Source organism: Channa argus, chromosome 18 (genome assembly GCF_033026475.1).
Source record: "Channa argus isolate prfri chromosome 18, Channa argus male v1.0, whole genome shotgun sequence".
Lineage (NCBI taxonomy): Eukaryota > Metazoa > Chordata > Actinopteri > Anabantiformes > Channidae > Channa > Channa argus.
The window spans coordinates 13,616,263-13,637,435 of record NC_090214.1 but is presented as its reverse complement, the minus strand read 5'-3'; the positions used below and the strand labels follow the sequence as shown (position 1 = coordinate 13,637,435).

Below are 21,173 nucleotides of genomic sequence, written 5' to 3'. Positions count from 1 at the left end.
TTGTAAGTTCTAAGATTTCTTCACACAGTAATCTACAGTACAGTGCCTGAAAACATCAGAATTTAATTCACAACGCTATGTTTAATTAACAAACATTATGAGCTGTTGATCCCTGTATGACCAAATTTATTGCAACTAACACATATTTTACTTTAATTATCACATAAAAACACAGCAGTAGAAACCCGCAGGTTGTAGTTAAGGTTGCGTGTATGACAAAGTCACTGAATTCTACAACGGTGTGAAGGAAACTTGTGCTACTTTCTGACACTCGCTCGAGGGTTCTCTGCTTGGTAACAACAGCTCCTCCAGCCCCAGGTGAAAATGTGTAATGTGAACGTTGGTTGTATTGCTGAAGTATTTGATCTTTCCCCGACCCAGTTTGCATACTGAATAGCTCTTATCCAGCTTCCTTTCCCCCCCTTCAATTTGTAAAATCCAAAATGTGTCCATTTGGATTGCTGGAAAATTCAATAAGACAGCTCAGACTCAGCCAGAAAGAAACAGCTGCACACTCCGATCTGAAGTTGGCTTAAATTGTAATTCAGTCAAAAACCGATCAGTGTGAAAAACATGAGCTTTACATGAAATTCTGGTCTAACTACATACTATCACAACAAACAGAATGAACAATAAATGTATCCACAAAGTTTCCAGCACAATCCAAATGAAATCAGATTCATCTTCTTTTTGTTTTTGTTAGTAAGACTAATCAGGTCAAGGAAGTATCATACAGCTGGTTCAGTTAATTCAACTGGGAACTGCATGCGCCAAAATCGGTTTATCATGATTTCATCAGCGTGAACTAAAATAACTGGACAGACTGAGTAGCTGGTTATTTTCAGCAGTTTACACCAGGTGCTTTGGGTTTACAATAGTTAAACAAGTTGTTTTTTCCTGTTCTAAGACTGTGCACCTAATACCAGAAATTGTCCAAGCTGACAATGTAATAGTCAATTTACTGCTAATGACCAAACAGTATTTTTGCTTATCCAGAAATAACTTGACATGATCCTGAACTTTCACGTGAGTTCTTATTCATTCAAGCAGACTTTACTGTATTTGGAAAAACAGTCTGATCACTAAATTATTTGCTCTTTTGCGGAGGATGTGTAATTAGCTTAATTGTCACTTAGGGAGAAACATGCTGAGAAATAACTTTTTGTTTGCCTCCTGTGAGCTGGAAATAAATAAATCAATAAAACACTGCAAATACCTAATTAGCCAATGAATAATTGCTGAGCTAATAGGCACCTCAAGATACAATCTTTAATGTAACAGTCACTCTCCAAATTAATGTGACTGTGTATTATGCTGTGAGACAAAGAGATTCAGCTGTAGTCTGTTTTTTATGACTTTAATGTTTGTTGCATTCAAGCCTTTTTAATCACAATTCTAAACATTACTCACAGACACTGGCCAAATACTGAATGTTTTCCAGTTGAGGGGTTTACCTCTCTGTCTGTCTTTCTCCCCGTTACTTAATCTGCCCTCTATTTAGGAGTGTACAATCCCAAAGTTAATTCTAAAGTGCATGCACACACAAAAAAAATTAAAAATAAACACAAACAGATAAAACACCCACTCTCAGTTTTTCCTTTATTTTTCTTCCCTTTTATTTGCAAAAAATCTGTCCTTCAGCTTGATATGACGAAGTAAAAGCCAGCAGTGGGCATCAATGCTGTGCCAATGTCAAGAGTTGGAAATCTATATGCGTGTTGCTCCAGAGAGGCAACAGCCTTTTTCTTAATCCTTGCATGCATACAGACACACATACATACTGCATTTATTAAATTTCCCTCACTTTCAGAAGGCCAAATGTAAAGGAGCTCTGTTGTTCACTTTGGGGTTCCTCCAGTTCAGTTGGTGGGCCTCTGAACTATTTTAACTTTAACATTTAGGCAGTTCGACTCTAGAAACAACCATAATTACAGGATCTAGTCACTCCTTTGAATAGCTCTGGCAACAAAAACTTGATCTGGTGTGTGATTTAAAGGGGGACAGAATGCCTTGGTTAAAATAGGACAGCCAAATGGGAATTGCTTTGGGGTTTTCTACATGGGGAGCTTGAAAGGGGCCCATCTTGCTTCTAACTCACAGTTACAGTAAGTCATGGAACCAGCTCAGTAAGAGCAGTACATTTAGTCATTTGGCAGACTCTTTTATCCATTAGCTCTATAACTCTCCTACACTGAAAACTGTTTTTTTTTTTGTTTGTTTGTTTTTTGAAAGATTGGCTTCTACACTTCATTCTTACCTTTTATTTTGTACCAAAAATACTCTTTGCCCCACTACACGAGTTTCTAATTTCAAATGAATCCACTGTGGTTTATAGTGATGTCCAGAATAGCACGTTTTGGGCTTTCAAGGTTTAGTAGTAATTGACAGTGAATATTTAAAGCTTTGGCAGGGGAGTGGTAGGGGGCTGTTTCTTTATAGTTGGTTTTTTGTCACCTAAAGGAAAGTTTAGACTGGGCTACTCTATGTTTTCTATTGCCTTAGGCTAAGATGTTACTCCATACTCTTCATGATACTATTTTAAGAATAAGTGCACATTTCTATCATATTTCATTACTGTTGAAGACATTAGCCAAGTTTGAAGGTTGTATGGTCTTAATCCTTTATACCGTCAAACCATATTTTACTACTTACAGCATTCAGCTGACTGTTCATGCTAGTTCTGCCTGTGAGCACAGGGACTAATGAGACTGTAAGTTCAAATCGTTAGCTGTAATGACATTTACAACATAACTATGTTGTGGGATGTGGTGTCCATGGCTGTGGCTGAGAACAATGTTTAATTAGCCACCATGACACCTAAAATAATAATTAAAATTGAAGTGAGGTACACAGATCAGAGGCAGCTTTGGGTTTAGCTCATCTAAGGATGCTTGCCCTGGTATAAATAAATATGAGACTGTGTTGACAGAGTGTCAAACCCTAGTGGTTTATCATGTGTTTTATTTGTGTATGCTTATGTATACATTATCAAGGCTTTCAATTACCTCTTTTGCTCACTAGCCAGAATGGTTTTTCAATGTTACTAGCCACTCAGCATTTTTGCTGGCCACAATTTTTGAGATACTTCACCACTAAAATCCGTAGTACAATATGTGGTCTCTCTTTAATATCAACTTTATTGGAAATGATTCAGTCCATTTACAAGGAGAAAAAAAATGTCCATTCCAACTACCATCCTAAGTTTAAGTTATAGATATTATATTCAAAAGAGAATAGACAGATTATTAAATAGATTGAATATTGAATTGGCTGTTTGATTAACTTGCTGATTATAATTTGTGTAATACAGTGTACAGCAATCTATAAGACTCACCATCAATAGGTCGAGATCATAATTATCTCGGGATTTTGTTGTACCACCACATCGGTTTACATCTCCACCAGGTTCTTCACAGGGGTGTCTTGTTTACAGTGTTGTGTGTTGTCCATCATGGAAGCTGCGGCCTATCTGTGTGAAGTTTGCATGTATTCTCCATGCTTGCGTGGTTTTCCTCTGGGTTTCCCCCCACAGTCCAAAGACATACATGCTTGGTTAATTGGTGACTCTAAATTGCCCGTAGCGGTGAATGTAAGTGTCAATGCTTGTGTTTCTGTTTGTATCTCTCTGTGTTGGCCGTGTGATTAAGATTGGCCCTGGTGACCTGTCCAGGGTCTCCCCCGCCTCTCGCCCAGCGACAGCTGGGATAGGCTCCAGCCTCCCGTGACCCTGAACGGGATAAGCAGTTAAAGATTAAATCCAATTCACTGTGGCCCCAGTATGCCACCACAAGTATAATCAAAATATGTGGGAAACACTGCTTGCATGCAAAACCAAATTTCTTTTGAGATAATAGATATAAAAGCTGGATTTTAACCCAACTTAAACTGCTGCAATACGTGATTTTGAAGCTCAGAGCATGTGGTCTGTAAGATTTATTATACAAGTCTATTCTGTATATATATACAAGTCTATTCTGTTGTACTCGTGACTCAACATGAGAATTGCCTGCAGTAAATCCAGTTCTGGATTCATGCTGTCAAACTTTATTTGGAAACTGATGTGTTGTCATTGTCTGAAAAAGTTCTGCAGAAGTCTTACAGCTGCCACACATCAGTCCGACACTGGCTTGCTTACAGTGGCAGCCAATGAGGTGTCGGGGATCTTGACACTATTGTTGAATTGGTTTCTGAGGAAATCATAAACTCCTCAATAATGCCGACAGTCTTCTCAGAAACTTGCAAGTCTCTGGAGAACTTTCATGCTTAACAAGGTTGAGGTGACAGATTGGATAGTATCGGATTGAACGACTGCTTTCTCCTCTTCCTGAGGAGCTGAGTGGATGCTATACATTACACACTCAAGATTCGCTTTAGTATAGTATCTCCAACATTCAAGTCCTCTCTTGCACAACATTGTCCCTGAAATAATCTCTGTGCCCTCAATATGAGTCCCATGATGCATTTCTACAGACAGAAGGTCACCCTGCTTGATGAAAATGGGACAGCAGTGCTAAAAGTGTTCTAATGATCAAGGCTGATAGTGCAACAACACATTTACATGGAAACCCACATCCACTGTGTTTTTAGGGTGGTTTAACATTCTAGCAATGCTCTTTACCTTATCTTAAAATGTTTAACAACTAAATTTAACTTGAAGAACCATGTTTGTGTAACAACCTTTTTCATTTTGCATATGTCTTTGTTTCTTTAACTTTACTTATTTAATTGGAGAAATCCCTTTATTGCACTTCTACTTGACTGTTAGCGGATCCAGCTTTTGCTTTAAGCCCCTTCTATCCCTGCAGCATCCGGTTTTTAAAATCAAGTACTGTGATCTTTTGGAAGAAGAAACCCTGCTACATGAATCGGTCATATCTCATCTTGATTACAGCAATGCCATGCTCATGGGGCCACTCCAGATAATAAAAAATGCAGCACCAAATCTCACTTTCCACACATCATACCCCTCTTCACATCTCTGCACTGGCTTACAGTAGTCGCCCACATAAGGTTTAAAGCTCTAACTCTGACTGTGTTGAGTTGTCAACTCATCAGCACCTGCCTACCTGATCTTCCCTGCCCAGATCTACAATTCCTCCCGCTAACTGCAGTCTATCAATGAATGATGTCTGGTGGTCCCTTTACTACACAGTAAAAGATCCAAGCAAAGCTCTTCAGCTCAGTGGTCCCACGATGGGACCACAAGCTACCAAACATGCCAAACTGCATGTTCAAATGCTTCACTCCCAAGATTCAAAAAATTCTTGAAGGCTGAACTCTCTTGCATATTTCTAAGCACATAAACATAAGTAAATATTCTTATTTGTCGCATCTTGCACTTATGATTCAGTAAACATAAATCTTATTTCTTGTTTTCTTTAATTATTGAAATACAATTATGGATTGCAATTATGAAAACAAAACAATAAAGATAAAATGATTGTGCCCCCTTTCTGTTCGGTTATTAAATGGTCAGTGTTAAACTCTGGTCTGGGTTCTTATGCAAATTGGCTTGTATCAGGACCGCAAATGTTTCACCTTAAGTCTCATTTTGAATTGATTTCTTATGAGCATGTGCACCATGAACAGGTTGGTAGAAATGTGTATTGTTCTCTTGCTGCGGGTGCAAGCATCAGACATTACGATAAACAATAGATCCTGAGGCTGTAAACTAGTCAAAGTCAACAGATTAGGTTAAGGTTGGTTCAGATTAAGCTAAGGGGAAGTGTCCATTCATCAGAACTTTATTATTAGGTACAGCTATTCAAATGTTCATAAATATTTAATCAGCTAGCCACATAACAGCAATGCAATGCTAGGCATGTAGACATTGTCAAGGCAATCTGCTGAAAGAAGAGGGTGATTAACTGACTTTGAACTAGCATGGTTGTTGGTGCCAGGTATGCTGTTCACAGTATTTCTGAAACTGCTCATTAGGGCTTGGCATTAAAAGACACCTTCCCTGATTTTGAATTGGCTTCTTTTGGTTGAACTGTAGTTTGGGTAGTACATGAAAATAAATGCAATTAAACTTCCCTTTGACTTCTCTATATTATAATATATCTGTACTACTAGCTGAAAAATGCCTCAGATGCCCCAAATGACAACACTTGGAGGAACCTTCAGTTCTGATCATGTCATCTCTTTGCTCTTACTATGAAGTTGTCATTGTCGTCAACTATGTCGTCAACCTGCTTTTCTAAAACTTCTCCATATGACTTCATCTGAACTCCTATTGATTAAAGTTTTTCAGCTAGAAGCAGAGAATTTTTTTTTTTTAGGGAAGTCAAAAGAAAGTTTAAAAGCATTAATGTAAATTTACACACTAAATCAAAAGGGTGTGGCAAAGATAACCAAACATAGCAAGTTGAAAATTGGTGAAGTCGCCCTTTAACCCTCGCAAACTGAGGGTTACTTCCACTAGCCACTTTGGTGGGTTGAATTTCATATACATTTTTTGGGCTGTTGCAAATTCCCTTTGATACCACAAACACATTCCCCTTACCAGATAACAAAAGAGACCAACATAAAAAAAAATGTCGAACCACTGACCCTGTGGTGCGTGGACAACTGCCTTTACCAACAGAGCTACAGCCGCCCCAAAAATTGTTTGCTTACTATGCATCTTAAATTCATGTCAGCAATTATTACAATGATTTAAAACAGTGTTTACCTCATTCTGAATGATTCTGTCTGTCTGTGTATGTGGCACAGTAAACTTTTGATAATCAGGTGACCTGAGGTTAAGCTCTAATTGGCATCATTAAGTTGTTCCACAGGGCGCAAATAGTAGCGACCAGAGCCAATAGACATGGTGAAGTGGAGAAACAGAAAATAAAGAAAAGTGCTGTTCATCCTCCCAAAAACATTTTCACAAGGTGTTTACTGGAAAAAAAAAAAGGATAAAGCAGCTGAAATTAAGCAGCAGGCTGGTGTTAGAGGAGTTTCTCCAGCTCTGACAAACGGAGTTAGCCAATGTTAGCTGGAGGCAGGGGATAGTAAGTAAAGCTTTTTATTGATTTCCAGGGCCACGGGACTTGTTTCTAATAAATGCAAACAGAAAAAGTAGTAGTAACATTGTAATTTTGCAGGATGCACTGAACTTTATCTCACTGACATGTTGCAAACAGATGACAGTTAAGTTAGCAAATCTTTAACATTAGTTTGATATCTTATAACTCGGGCTGTAAACAGAACTTGTTATTTAATATTTAGTAATACAACTTTTCTGTTGTCACTATATACATTTTTACAAAGTTCAATAAATGCATGAAACAAGGTAAATGAGTAATTAGATTAAATAATCGTGATTACTATGTTAATGCAACCACATAGGGGCACAAGCCAGTGTCTTCTTGTGCCAGTCTCAAGTCTGGATAAATGCAGAGCGTTGTGTCAGAAAGGCCATCTGACGTAAAACATATGCCAAATTAAACATGCGAATAATGACTTCCACATAGAATCTGAATTCCATACTGGATCAGGCCTGGTTAACAACTACCACCAACGGTACTGTTGACGTACAGGGTGCAGGTGGAAATCGAGCTACTGTTGGTTAAAGAAGGATAAGAGGTAGGCCTGTTCTTAGGCAGAGAGAGAAGAAGAAAGCCAGAATAGTAGGACTAACAGTAGGGACTTTGAATATTGGGATATTCAGGGAAGGCTAAAGAGCTGGTTGATATGATGCAGAGAAGGAAGGTGGATATACTGTGTGTCCAGGAGACCAGGTGGAAAGTTAGCAAGGCTAGAACCTTAGGAGCAGGGTTCAAGTTGATTTACCATGAGTCACATAGGAAGAGAAATGGAGTAGGAGTTATCCTAAAAGAGGTGTTTGTGAGGAATGTTCTAGAGGTGAAAATACTATCAGAGAGGTTGTGATGGGAAGATGGAAAGAGTACAATGATAAGTTGATGATTGAGGAAAATGACAGAAGGGAGATTAGAAGAGGTAACTGGTGTGGAGTGGTAAAGATTAGTAAGAGGGAAGTGAGGAGGATGTTGAAAAAGATGAAGAGTAGAATGGCAGTTGGTGTGTGAATGAGAGGGATCCAGGTGGAACAGTGAGGTTACAGGGAGCAGAGGTGAAGAATGTGCAAGTAGTTAGGGTCATAAGTTCAGAGCAATGGAGACTGTGGAAGGTGAAGAGGCGAGTGCAAGCAGGTTGGAATGGGTGGAGAAAAGTGTCAGGTGTGTTGCTTGATAAAAGAGTATCAACGAGAATGAAAGGAAAAGTGTTCAAGACAGTGGTGAGACCAGTGATGTTGTTCGGCTTAGAGACAGTGGCACTGAAGAAGAGACAGGAGGCAGAGCTGGAAGTAGCAGAGCTTGTTGAAGATGTTGAGGTTCTCTTTGGGAGGAACAGGATCAGGAATGAGGACATCAGAGGGACAGCTCATGTTAGATGTGTTGGAGATAAAGTCAGAGAGGCCAGATTGAGGTGGTTTGGACATGTTCAGAAGAAAGACTGAATGTATCGGTAGAAGGATGCTGAGGTTGGAGCTGCCAGGCAGGAGGTCTAGAGGAAGATCAAAGAGAAGATTTATGGATGTAGTGGGAGAGGACATGAAGTTACTTGGTGTGAGAGAAGAGGTTGCAGAGGACAGAGTTAGATGGAGGAGAATGAATGATTCGACCCCTAAAAGCCGAAAGGAAAAGAAGATAAAGAATTGTGATCTATGAGGTTAAACAAAATATTTGCAATTGAGATTTTTGCTATAATTGAGAAACTTTAGACTGATTACTGTGGGACGTTCACCCATTTAAAGTGAATACTTCACTAATAAAAGCTGTACTACTGCTTGCAGCCAGATTGGTTATATAAAAAATAGAAAATAAATACATTTCCATGTAATACCTTTTAGAGCAAAAACTGAATTATTAAAATGAACATTTTTAAATATACATACACACTAAAAGTTCCCGAACTCTTTTTAGATGAAGGATGCGCGATTATTGAGAAACTGATTTGGGATTCAAGCAGCAGCATAAGTGATGTTTTTCCATTTTATTTTAGTGAATTCTCTTTGGTGCTGAATTGCTGTTATAGACCTCTTGTGAACACAAGCTTCACTAAAATAATTGACCTAATTACTTAATATATTATGGGTATTAGTGAGCCATATCTACATTTTGTTTCTAGCAACTTTGTAATTTTACCCATGCACATTTACCCAAAAGACAGAGATACTCTAGTATTGATAATTGTAAAAGAATTGATGTTTAAGTTGATTTGACTCACAAAATGGATCCCAGGGGGTCTCATTAATATCAAAATAGATATGCTTAATTTTACTTCATTTTCAAAATTACATTTTCCCACAAAGTCATAACAATAATATTTGTGTTCAGTTTGTCTCTGCTTGCTCCTTGATGCAATTACAGGAACTGGTAAGGGCTCATCTTTTTTGTTTTCTAGTGGAAAGAGTGAGTTGTGGAGGTATGGGAGCAGAAGGGGAAAACCTACTTCAAAAGGAGTTAATGCCACATGTCATTCTTATTTTAAAAAAATAACTGCAAAAGGAGAGTAAGAAATGGCCTGGCAAGGTATGGTTGTCCTTTCAGGCAAGAACACACACTTAAACACACTCACATGGTCGTATGATTGCAGCTTCATTACTTCAATTTTTAATGGCTGTATTTCGTTAATGAGTAAAATGCTACAGGTGGCTGAACATACAGTAGTGCAGGAAATTTATCATCTGTTAATCTGGGTAGCTCACTCTCTCTTACCAAAAGGGAAGCACTGTTGAGGTGAATAGTTCCTTGGGGAAGCTCAGCAGTTCTGTTTCAGTGGTGAAAATATTCCTCACGAGGAATATGAGCAGAAAACAGAGCATAATATGCTCTGTTTTAGGTTACTCAGTTCCCTCAAGTGCTGAAATGGCAAGTTGGTGCTATGCAGTGATATATCAAGCCAGAGAGCAGCAAAGCTATAAAATGAATACCGCTGATCTGTGCTTAAGTGTGTGGTTGAGTTACTTAAGGACTTCGGAGTTTGTGGTTGTTATGAAGACGCGAGCCATATATAAGAGTCGTCCTCAACTAAATGCAAAGCTGTGAAGTGCTATGGGAATGGATTGTAGGAATGGCAGAGATTAAAATGTGTCTTTTGTGCTCATATTGTTGTTAAGCATTTCATGACTTGAGCGAATAGCAGTTATGATCTGACTCACATAAAAAGCGTTCGAAGAAATCCCACACAAGAGGCAGCACACAAAGTTAAAGAGGTTCCTAAAAGTTTGTCAACCTTTTAGACTGTTTCTGCATCAATATGAACAAAAATTTGATCAGATTTTGACTGATGCCCTTAAAACTAGATAAAGGCATCCGAATTAAAGAAATTTGACAGTAAGTACAGTATTGACTAAAAGTACAGTAGAAAATGATCCAGTGTTTAAAATAATTTGCGTGTGATTATCAGTTCCTTTCAAGGGAAATCAGCAGAGGTGGGGGACTTGTGTCACATGACTTTTCTCAACTCAGGTTCAAGTCCCAATTTTACAGACTTGAGACATGCTTTACTACACTGAGAAAAGACTTGAATTGATTTTGACATGATATTCATGACTTAACATTTGACGTAGAGTTGAGACAGATAACTTAAAAGGACTTAGCTTTTATTATAAAAAGGTTTGCATTTTTCTCAACATTGAGAGATTTTGTTTTTTAAAAGAGAATCGGGTAATTGATAAAGTAATGATTGCAAACCTGGAAAACTACAAGGTTGCATTGCAGACCACCACAGGTCCAGAGCAAGCTGCAGCTCTCGTGGGAGGAGGCTGGTCAAAAAGTAATCCAATTTGGATTCCATGATTATTTTGTCAGTGGCAAGCTCTGCAGCTTAGAACTCAAGACACCAACCACAACATCATTCACCCACATTAAAGAATGTGTCTTTTCAGCTAACTGACTGGCTAAAGCATATCTGCTACCATGGTATTTGGCTGGCAAACCCTCTGTTTTTCGAATGTCCAGTGTATGATCCTAGCTGTCAGCTCTCAACATTACTGTAGAGTTATTCAGTCACTCACATAGGTGTGTGTTTAATGGATGCAAGTCAAGTTGGGTATTGGGTTTAAGCCATTTGCCAGGAAACAGTCCTCACAAAACCACAATGGCACGTGTTACTTAATTTTATCTCTGTCTCAGTCTGGGAGGTCCTGTCCTATTCAAAAAATATAAATCAGAGATAACACAGGCTTATGTTCTGGGTCCAACAGACAAGATTAAGTCCTTAGAATAAGTGTTGTTGATGCTTACCAGGGTTTCAGCATTTACAAAAGAATTTCTAACAAGTTTAAACTCTACTGGTCAATTGTCAGAGAGACTTTTTTCAAAATGGTGCCCAAACATTCAACACCATTGTTACGGAGTGGTCAACTAACAAGAGAAAGGCACACGATAGTCCAGGAAGTCACAAGTTATAGCCAGCAAAGTACAGTTATCATGTCATCAAGACAACAGTGAACAACAATGGTCCCCATGCTAGAGTTCCAAGGAGGAAGCCACTATTCCCCAATCAGATCATTGCTTCTCATCTACAGTTTTCTCAAGGAGATGCGGATGAGCCAGAAACTTATTAGCAGAATGTTCTGTGGACTAAAATCTAAACTTGTTGAGCATAAACCTTTATGCTTAGTGAAAGCCACTGTATTTCAACATTAGAACCCTATCCCACCTGTAAACCGTGGTGGCGGCATTATTGTGTGGCGTTATTATTTATACTGCCTTTGGTCCAGGATGGTTTCCCATCATTCATGGAGCTGCAGTGCATGCAAAAAGTATTCACGCTTTTCCACATTTTGTTTTGTTACAGCCTTATTTCCAAATGGATTAAATTCATTATTTTCCTCAACTTTCTACAAACAATAATGACAACAGGAGTTAAGTTTGCCTGAAATATTAGCAAATTTATGGAAAAAAAAAAAATCGAGTTTAAGTCTGGGGTCACAGAGTCGTCCCGTATCCACTCCTTTGTAATCTTGGCTTTGTGCTTAGGGTCTTTGTCCTGTTGAAAGATGAACTGTCACCCTAGTCTGAGGTCCAGAGGGCTCTGGAACAGGTTTTCCATCATGGATGTCTAAGTACAATACTGCATTCATCTTTCCCTCGATCCTGACTACGCTCCCAGTGCGTGCCGCTGAAAAACATCCTCACTGCATGATGCTGCCACCACCATGCTTTCTACCACCATTCAAAGAATGACCAAATAATTCAGTCTTTGTTTCATCAGACCAGGCAGGCTTTCATGTGCCTTTTACTTAGGAGTGGTTTCCATCTGGCCACTCCACCATACAGGCCTGATTGGTGGAGTGCTTCTGAGATGGCTGTTCTTCTGGAAGGTTCTCCTCTCTCCACAGAGAAAACACTGGAGCTCTTTCACAGTGACCATCAGGTTCTTGGTCACCCTTCTCTCTCTCAATGAGTGTGTTTGGCCAGCTGTCCCGCTCTAGGAAGAGTCCTGGTGGTTTCAAACTTCTTCCATATGCGAATGATGGAGGCCACTGTGCTCATTGGGACCTTCAATTCTGCAGAAATGTTTCTGTACCCTTCCCCAGATCTGATCCTTGATATCATCCTGAGGTCTACAGACAATTCCTTGGACTTCATGGCTTGGTTTGTGCTCTGTTAACTGTGGGACCTTATACAGACATGTGTATGCTTTTCCAAACATATCCAATCAACTGAATATACCACAGGTGGACTCCAATCAAGTTCTATAAACATCTCAAGGATTATCAGTGGAAACAGGGTCCTCCAGAGCTCAATTTTGAGTGTCAAGGCAAAGGCCACGAATGCTTAAGTACATGGGATTCTTTTCGTTTTTTATTTTTGCTAATACATTTGCAAAGATTTAAATCAAATTTCTTTCACATTGTATTGTTTGTGGAATTTGGAGGAAAATATTGAATTTGTTCCATTTTGGAATAAAGCTGTAACATAACAAAATGTGAATAAAGGTTTGCTAATAGTTTTGCTTAGTTTCTGTTAAGACATGTAAACTTGAGGCAAAAACAACAACACAAAACATAGCGAATAAGCTAATAAATTATTAGTGGTCTAACAGCGAAAATGTCAGTTTCGTATGCGTTTTGCATTTTTTAACTCAATTAGCTTTCACAAACTCAACTTGTCTGATTTCTTATCCACACTTTTTCAAACTCTCCGCTGCATATGCAATTTTTTAAGTGGTTAATTTAATGTAAACCAGAATAAATTGCAATGGCCAAGTTAAAAATGTAACTGAAAGAATTTAGCAGAAGTTTTTTTCAGGGGTCACACCAGTTACTTAAGGCACAGTTCCGTACACGTTTGCCAGATACAAATATTTAAGATGGCTTAACTTTCCACAAAAAAATATTCAAAATTGTTGGTTTTAGGTAATTTCTATGCAGAAATAGAGACAACTCTAAAGGGTTCACAAGCTTTTAAGCACTACTGTAAATGCACTGTGGAGAAAGAATGATGTATACAATCATCCAATCCCTACAGCCTTCTGTACAGCACAAAATGATGATCACTGCCTCTCCTCTGGCTCCCCAGTAACGTGAAATCAGTCACTGGCCAACTAATCATCATTGGAGCTGTCTACTAAGATACTCTCTCTGTCCGTCACAATGAACTACAAGCTGTAATAAAAGTATATTGTCTAGATAAACTGTCTGTAGTATAAACAAACAGCCATGAGAATGTCTACTTTTCAGTCTCTTAAGCAACTGTGACCAAGGTTGTGTAAAACTAAACTACATTTTTCCTGTTTATCCATTTAACCAAAAAGTGTTCCAGCGAGCTCGACTGCATGTTTTTCTTTCTAAATAGGGCTTTTGGGTACATAATATAAGCACTTATTTTTGTGGAATTTTTACACCATGAACTTAAGTTTTGCTATCTACTACCCCTGATCTCCACAGTGAGTGAGTCACACATGGCCCCCTGAAGAGTAGACAGCAGGACACCCTTTCCCTGGAGCATCGGGAGCTTCTACAAAGAGAACTTTTTTCTTTGCTCTCCGTAGAGGAAAGATAAAAACAGTCTGTATTCCAGCCAGTTCTTAGGACTCAAAAAAAGAAAACATAAGACCTATCCGGGACCTGCAGTCACAGTGAAAAGATCATTCCACATTTGTCCTTATAAGAACTGGTCAAGCTGGGTGACTGGTTCAAAATGATAAACTTTAAAAGGTGCTTTCATGTCTTTGTATTTCCTAGGCACAGGAAGCTCCAACAATTTGCTTTCGGGGTGGACTTTAAGAGCGCACCAAGTTACTTTTGAGATGCTCCAGTTTTGTGTAGATGCAGTGAGAAATATACTCTGGTGAATGCCTTCTTCCTATAAAACTTTATCATCAATGGATAGTACTTTACATCTTATGGTCAAGGTTATCATCCTATACAAACTTTGATAGAAGTATACAGTAGAAACAAACATAACGTGAAGATGTGTTTTCAAAGGCTTTTCTGATCCAGACTCAACGGACAGAACTGACAGCAGTGCAGAGGGATTTTCTTCTCACCTTCTCAAATGAGTGCGTCTCGTCTTTTAACCAGTTAGGGAAGGCCAAAGTCCAGAGAATGCACACAGCCGTCCATCAACATTTGAATGTGTTCCGGGATTAAACTCCTTACATACCAATCAAGGTTTCAAACTATTAATAGCTGCTGGAGAGTGTTATATGGCTCATTAATAGGCTACCAAGATCCCAATTCCTACATCATTTGAGAACGTGAAATTTGTGAGTATAAGTTACAGACACAGTGAAGACACAGTGGCTTTTCAATTTAAAAAAAAAAAAATAATAAATAAAAATAAAAAAGGGAAAAACAGTAAGGTTCAGTCCCTTAACAGCCAGTGATACTGTTTGAATGTGTTTACTTGGAAATAGTTTTAAATCAAAATGTTTACTCTGCTGCAGTTTTTTTGCATGTGACCTCCACAGCTAGACATATAGTAATAGTCCATGGGCATATAGTGGGCATTTTAAGATCCATCACTGAACTGGTAGTGCTGCTTTGCATTTGCCATCACATAAAGTGGGACAAGGCATCACATGAGTAATGGCCCTCAGACTACAGGCTGCACAGCGGCTGTAGTTTCACTTTGGACTGTGTGTAATATACTGCTCTATCTGAAAATGCAGAAAAACAACTAGTGGACCAGGGGTGGGGCCACAGGTGCAGTGGCCCCTGCTGACATCTGTCTGGCCATGGAGTGCCTCTGTGCAGTCACTAGTTGCTGCAGTTTTTGCATAATGGCAAAGTCATTAGGTGTGAAAAAATTTGTCCCATTTGAGTCACATTTCCACATCAGTCATAAAAACTACCAGAATTATTCCTATTTTAGATGGAGTACACTGTGTCTGGATTTTCTTCTGATCACTGATGTAATGAGAAACCATTGAGAGATGCTGTAGTTTAAAAAGTTATTTAGCTGGTTAATACATTTGAAAGAAAGGAAGGATGAGTCACGCTTAAGCCACAAATAACTTAAATTTGGTTAACTGACTAAATGCTACAGGATAAGCATTGGAAGCTAAGATAAAGAACTGCATGGACTTAAAGTGACAAAATGTGCATTAAACTGTAAAAAAGTGCAGTCAGCTGTCAGTAGTAGAATTTAATGGAAAGCTTTGGCAAAATGTGGTTCTCTATATATTATTATGTGTACAGGTACTGCAGCACAAACATTTCCCTTTGGGGATTAATAAAGTATCTAGCCATCTAGTTTAGTAAATGGTAAATGTCTTATATATAGACACTATATAAATGTCTTATATAGCAGTTTTATCCAAAGTGCTTTACAATGTTTCTTTTCATTACCCACACAGACACACACACACACACACACACACAAATCGACGATGGCAGCTGCCATGCAAGGTGCTCACCTGCCGTTCTGAGGGCAACTTGAGGTTCAGTGTCTTACCCAAGGACGCTTCGACACATGCGAGTCAGACCACTGACTCTGCTGTACGTGTACAACTGCATTACCAACTGAGCTACAGCAGCACAGTTTAGTTACTTCAGTTTAAAACTTAGCAACATATAATGTTTAGTTTATTTAGAGTGAAAGACATTTTCCAGTAACCCTGTATATATTTATTTAAACTTTACAGAGGCACATATATTCATTTTGGCTATTCTAAAGAACATAGTATTTTTTCTAAGTAGTGGACAAATTGTTCCTCTTCATTTAGGTGAGAACTTTGCCAAAATGCTATTATAGCCATTTTGAAACTAAAGAAACTGAAGTCCAGAACTACTTATTAAAATAAATTGTTGTTGGTAAGGTCTGAAGGTCAGGTTTTAGTGAGGATTTCTGTTGAGGAAGTAAAGGTCTCGAGATTCACAGATTTCAGTGTTGAGGAGTTCCAATACAATTCAGACTTACCCATTTCCACTTTCAAAAGGACACAGTTAAGCCTAATCACATCACATCCCCAAATACACAAACTGCAGTTTCTGACTCAAATTTAAGGAACCTCTAACTTGACTCAAATAGTATTATGGTAAATGGTCTGCACCAATATACGTCTGGCACCTTTTTATGTTATCAGTACCCAAAATGTTTTACACTGCTTCTCATTCACCCATTCACAATCACAATCTAGCTGTCAAAGGGCAAGAGGCAGAGTACAGGCTAGACAAGATCATATATCCAAGTATATAATACTTAGATAGAACATTTTATATTCCATTTGTTGTACAACAAAGTTTCATTTAATTAATTCTACATTTTTGTTTCATTCCATCTTTTTTTGTTGTTGTTTGTACAAACTAGTACAAAGTACAAGTCAACAGCTACTGGTCTCTCAGCAGCCTTTCTGCCTCTGGCTGAAACTAGGTTTTTCAATTTTTTTTTTTCTCTTCCAATGCAGTTATTTGTACAGTTTTTACTATGTTTCTATGTTTATATGTTTCAGCACATTTCAATAATACTTAATGGCCAATTTCTCTGACAAAATAAACAAACTGTAAAACACAAACTGAAAAGAGTGAACTACTTTGTCAAAACTCCACAAATGTCTTGCAAAACAAAAGCACTTAAAACCATGCTCTCTCTTCAAGACCAATCCCTTTCACCAAATCAACACACACCGCAATTATATAGTTATGTTCTACAGAGCACCAAATAAATACTGATGTGATAAATCTAATACACTGCCATCAAATTGTTCATATACGTTCCGGCTTCAAAAGGCCATGTGTACATATTCATATGCATACAAGTGTGTGAAACATAGTTTTCTTTTCTTCATTTTGGCGAAGTTTTATCCTGCTGAAATACATGTATATACAACTCAAAAATTACACATTTATGGCAAGCACGGTGGTGGAGTGGTTAGTGCTACTACTTCACAGCTTGGTTGAGGTTGGGGCCGTAGCCAGTTTGTACATTCTCCCCGCGCTTGCCATGGTTTTCTCCCGGTACTCCAGTGTCCTCCCACATTCCAAAAACATCCATGTTAGGTAAACTGGTGAATCATAATGATAATAATGCAAACAATTAAATAATTATTAATGCTACAAAGGGTTCAGCTTGACTCACAGAAGAAAACGAAACAGACCACTCTGCTCTGTATAGTATAGATCCTGAGGCCTTTTTTATACTCCGACACATGACTGAAGTGTTCCTTCAATTAAGTTTGCACAGGTGCAACATGAGTGTGATTAATTGGTAATCAGAGTGTTGCATTTCAAAGTTGTATTTAGAGATATGCACCAATGTGTTTCAGAATGACATTTGAGTGAAACCAGTGGAGTTGTACCAGTTGTTGTTACACGAGTTTCAAGTTTTCCAAATTTTCTGCTTAGTTCAAATTTTTGTCTATACAATGGGGAGGAAAAAAATGCCCAAAACTGCACCTACTACGTTTATTTATTATAAAATGTCAACTATGAAGACCCAAAAGGTTGTGGTGCCTGTGGTGGAGCGTAATGAACACAGCAAAGCTGTTTCACAGCAGGGAGAGCTCGGCAGAGCAGAGAGGACTGTCTGCGAGTCCCATGTTAGCTAGCTTACGTTGCTCAATGCACCTCTAACAGTAATTAGCCTTCTAGTTAAATTAGGAGCCTCATCACATGTCGAAGCGTCCTTGAGCAAGACACTGAAACCCAACTTAGTTGCTCCTGGTGAGTGTTGGCCAGCTGCATAGCAGCTTCCACATCAGTGTGTGAGGGTGTGTGTGATTGTGAGTGCGAATGGGTGAATAAGAAGCAGTGTAAAGCGCTTTGAGTGCCAATAGCTAGAAAAGCGCTATATAAGTGCAGAACATTTACCATTTAGACCATTTATAAGATATAAAGCATGTAAGTAGTTGTGAGTCAGAGAGTAGTACACAGAGTACTTGAATTATAATGGGCTTTGAGAAACAATTTTTTAAATGTATTCAAGTGATGCGAGTCCTTGCTGAATCTTGTAAAACAAATGGCAAAGGAGTGACTGGTGACTGGTATAAACAACATACTAAATAAAGAAATGAAAACGAATGACGTGTGCTAAAGGTGGGCCCTTTGTGGCCCCTGATAAAAAGGAACTCTAGATCCACCCCTGGATACTGCTGCTTGTAGTGACATCGGTTCAGTCAACACTCGAGAAAATATAAGAAAACGTTATACAGCAGTGAAACCTATAATCTTTGCTCAAGTGTACCTGTGATGTGAAATGCATTCATTCGGTTTCTTCATACGTGTTTTAAATAACATTTTGCCTTTTTCGGATTCTTCATTAGAATTAAGAATTAAAGAAAACATTTCAATTTCAAATATTAGCAACGAACTGATCAGGGATCAGATGCTGACAATGATTTTCTAAGGCTGGAGAACTCAATGTTAGCAGCTAAATTATATGTAGAAAACAAAATACGTTAAGAGACAAGAAGTTACAATCCATAGGTCAGAGGGCAATTCTGTTAATGTAATGGGCTTTTTCAAGGCTTTAGTTGCTTGTGGAAAAGCAAGAAGTGTGTTCAGGTCCTGATGGAAACCCTGCCAAACTGACCTTTTGGAAAGGCAGAAAAAAATTGATTCAGAGTTAAGGTGCAACAGACCATGTCCTCATGTCAGGGTTGTTGGCATTCACCTCACCATTGAGTCTGGCTATGTCCGGCTGATAGAAAACGTGGATAGTGTAAGCTTACTAGGCTTATTGCGTGTGTTCTTTGTTTAAAAAAAAAATAAAAAAATGTCTCAGATACAAATGTGCTTAAACAAATACAAATACAATGACTGTAATTTCAGATCAAATTGTCTTTGTTACACCCACACACATCTTTGTTTTAGATTTAGTGTCTAGTGTTTAAGATGCATCAGAGCATCAAGCAAAGTGCTTTACTGTGGACGCTTTAAGCAAAATCATAAGTAAAGAAATAGAAGCTAATCAATTTTAAGTTACAGAAAGAAGCGCTGAAAGAAATCAACACAGACACCGAAACTGGGATGATGCCCTAAGGAGTGAAACTGGAGAAGCTGTAGCTTCAATGGGCATGAAATCTATAATGAATTACTATAACATTTTTAAAGGCTTGCATAAATATATCCATCATAAAGAATGTGTCATCCATCTCTCTAAATTCAAGGACAAGTGTAAAGTTTAAACATTCATACAGTGAGTTCACAGCTTTTGCTTCTTTATGTCCACTTGACCACAAGGCACACGTGATGTGGGTCTCTGTGCTTTTTCAATCTGCTGCCTTTATTAATTATGCAAAACACACAAATTCTAATGTAAGGTATATTAATATTTTAATTATTATGTTTTCGAAAGCAGTCGGAGCTCAGACTGATTACTTTCCTTTAAATGCCGAAGTTACTATAGTGAATTTGTTTAGAAGAATTTGATGCTTCACCACACAAGCGTCTGCATTTGATGCAAGTGAAAAGCCCATTTTTCTCATGAATGAAATTTCTAGTCCATGTGTTCTCCAGTCATCCATGGAAGAGGTCGATCTAATGCCGGGGTAAGTCCCTTCACATGCATTTATTTATCAAAGGACACTTCTTTTAATTTTTAATTGCGAGCATAAGCTGCTGCCACTCTGTCTCGCGCACTGGACTGCAGAGCGGTGTTAAAATTCAGAGCAAGTAGAACACAGATTCTGCTCCTTCCTGGATGTTTGAGAGCCCAAGTAGGACACGACTGATGCCTGCCACCCCACAACCCCGCGGTCTAGCAGGGACCGGGGGGAGACCAAACTTCCAACCCCGTTGTCCATAAGTAGGTAGAAAAGGCAGCTGTAAACTTACCACCCCCATGTCCAGCTGCTCGGTGGTCAGAGAAGGAGCCGCACCAGTCAGAGGTAAAAGCCACAACATGGGAATAAACAGCAGCATCTCCAGAGAAATATTCCTGATCCACTTGTGAAGAGGCAGAGGAGTCATGATGCCCTATGACAGGCTGATCCTGCAGGGCTCAGACACCGACCCCGACAGCTGCATCCACCAGGTAAATCACACGCCGACTCTCCAGTAAAATAAGTCACTGTTGAGCGCAAACACATAAAGCACAACACAACCGGTGCCAGTGAAACATTTACAGTCATTGGAGCAGTTTATTTTCCGCAAAACTGCACTTGTAACTCACACCGAAGTGGTCATACTCATACACAAACCACGTATTTCTGTCTCGTGTCAAGTCCACCATCGGTAATCCCTGAAGCAAGAAGCGCGAGCTCCACTCTCTGCCGCTGAGTGTCGAGCTCTGGAAAATGAAAGCAGCTGCGTGCGTTTGTGTCGCGAGCACATCAGCCCCAAGCCGGTCGCAAACAGCCATTCAACTTCCGGCCCAAATTCCCACAATAAAATCCTCGATGCCGGACACGAAAAGCGTAAAGACTAAATGGAAAAAGTGCCGTTTAACTTTGTTGTAGGTCGACTACTATTTTACGATAAAGTTTCAAAATGTCCTTTAACGATATTTTGATCGTTGGGAATCATATATAAAAACATTTTCTTAGTTTAGGAAGTTTTATAGGTTTCTAAACATATATGTTGCGATTAATGTAGTAAAAATATGATAATTTGCTTCTGTCGGAATCAAGAAAACCAAACAGGCTGTTATTATGATAAGCATGTCACTTTCTGACAGTTTACAGATCAATTTTTAAGTCAAATAATCGTTCAAAAGCAAGTATATGAATTTAATGGTCCAACATGTAATTAGGCAAATGTAATTAGGTCA

General features: G+C 38.7%; 1 protein-coding gene across 2 annotated transcripts in view; it reads right to left on the bottom strand.

Annotated features, from left to right (window-relative positions):
* The window catches only part of mmp17a (matrix metallopeptidase 17a), an 82,448-nt gene extending 61,744 nt beyond the window's left edge, over positions 1-20,704 (bottom strand). For both annotated transcript variants that reach the window (XM_067484833.1, XM_067484832.1), the window contains exon 1: positions 20,240-20,704. In XM_067484833.1, coding sequence (XP_067340934.1) covers positions 20,240-20,374 — 135 coding nt within the window. In that variant the 5' untranslated portion in view covers positions 20,375-20,704. The remainder of the gene's footprint in view (positions 1-20,239) is intronic.
* Between the last annotated feature and the right edge of the window lie 469 nt (positions 20,705-21,173).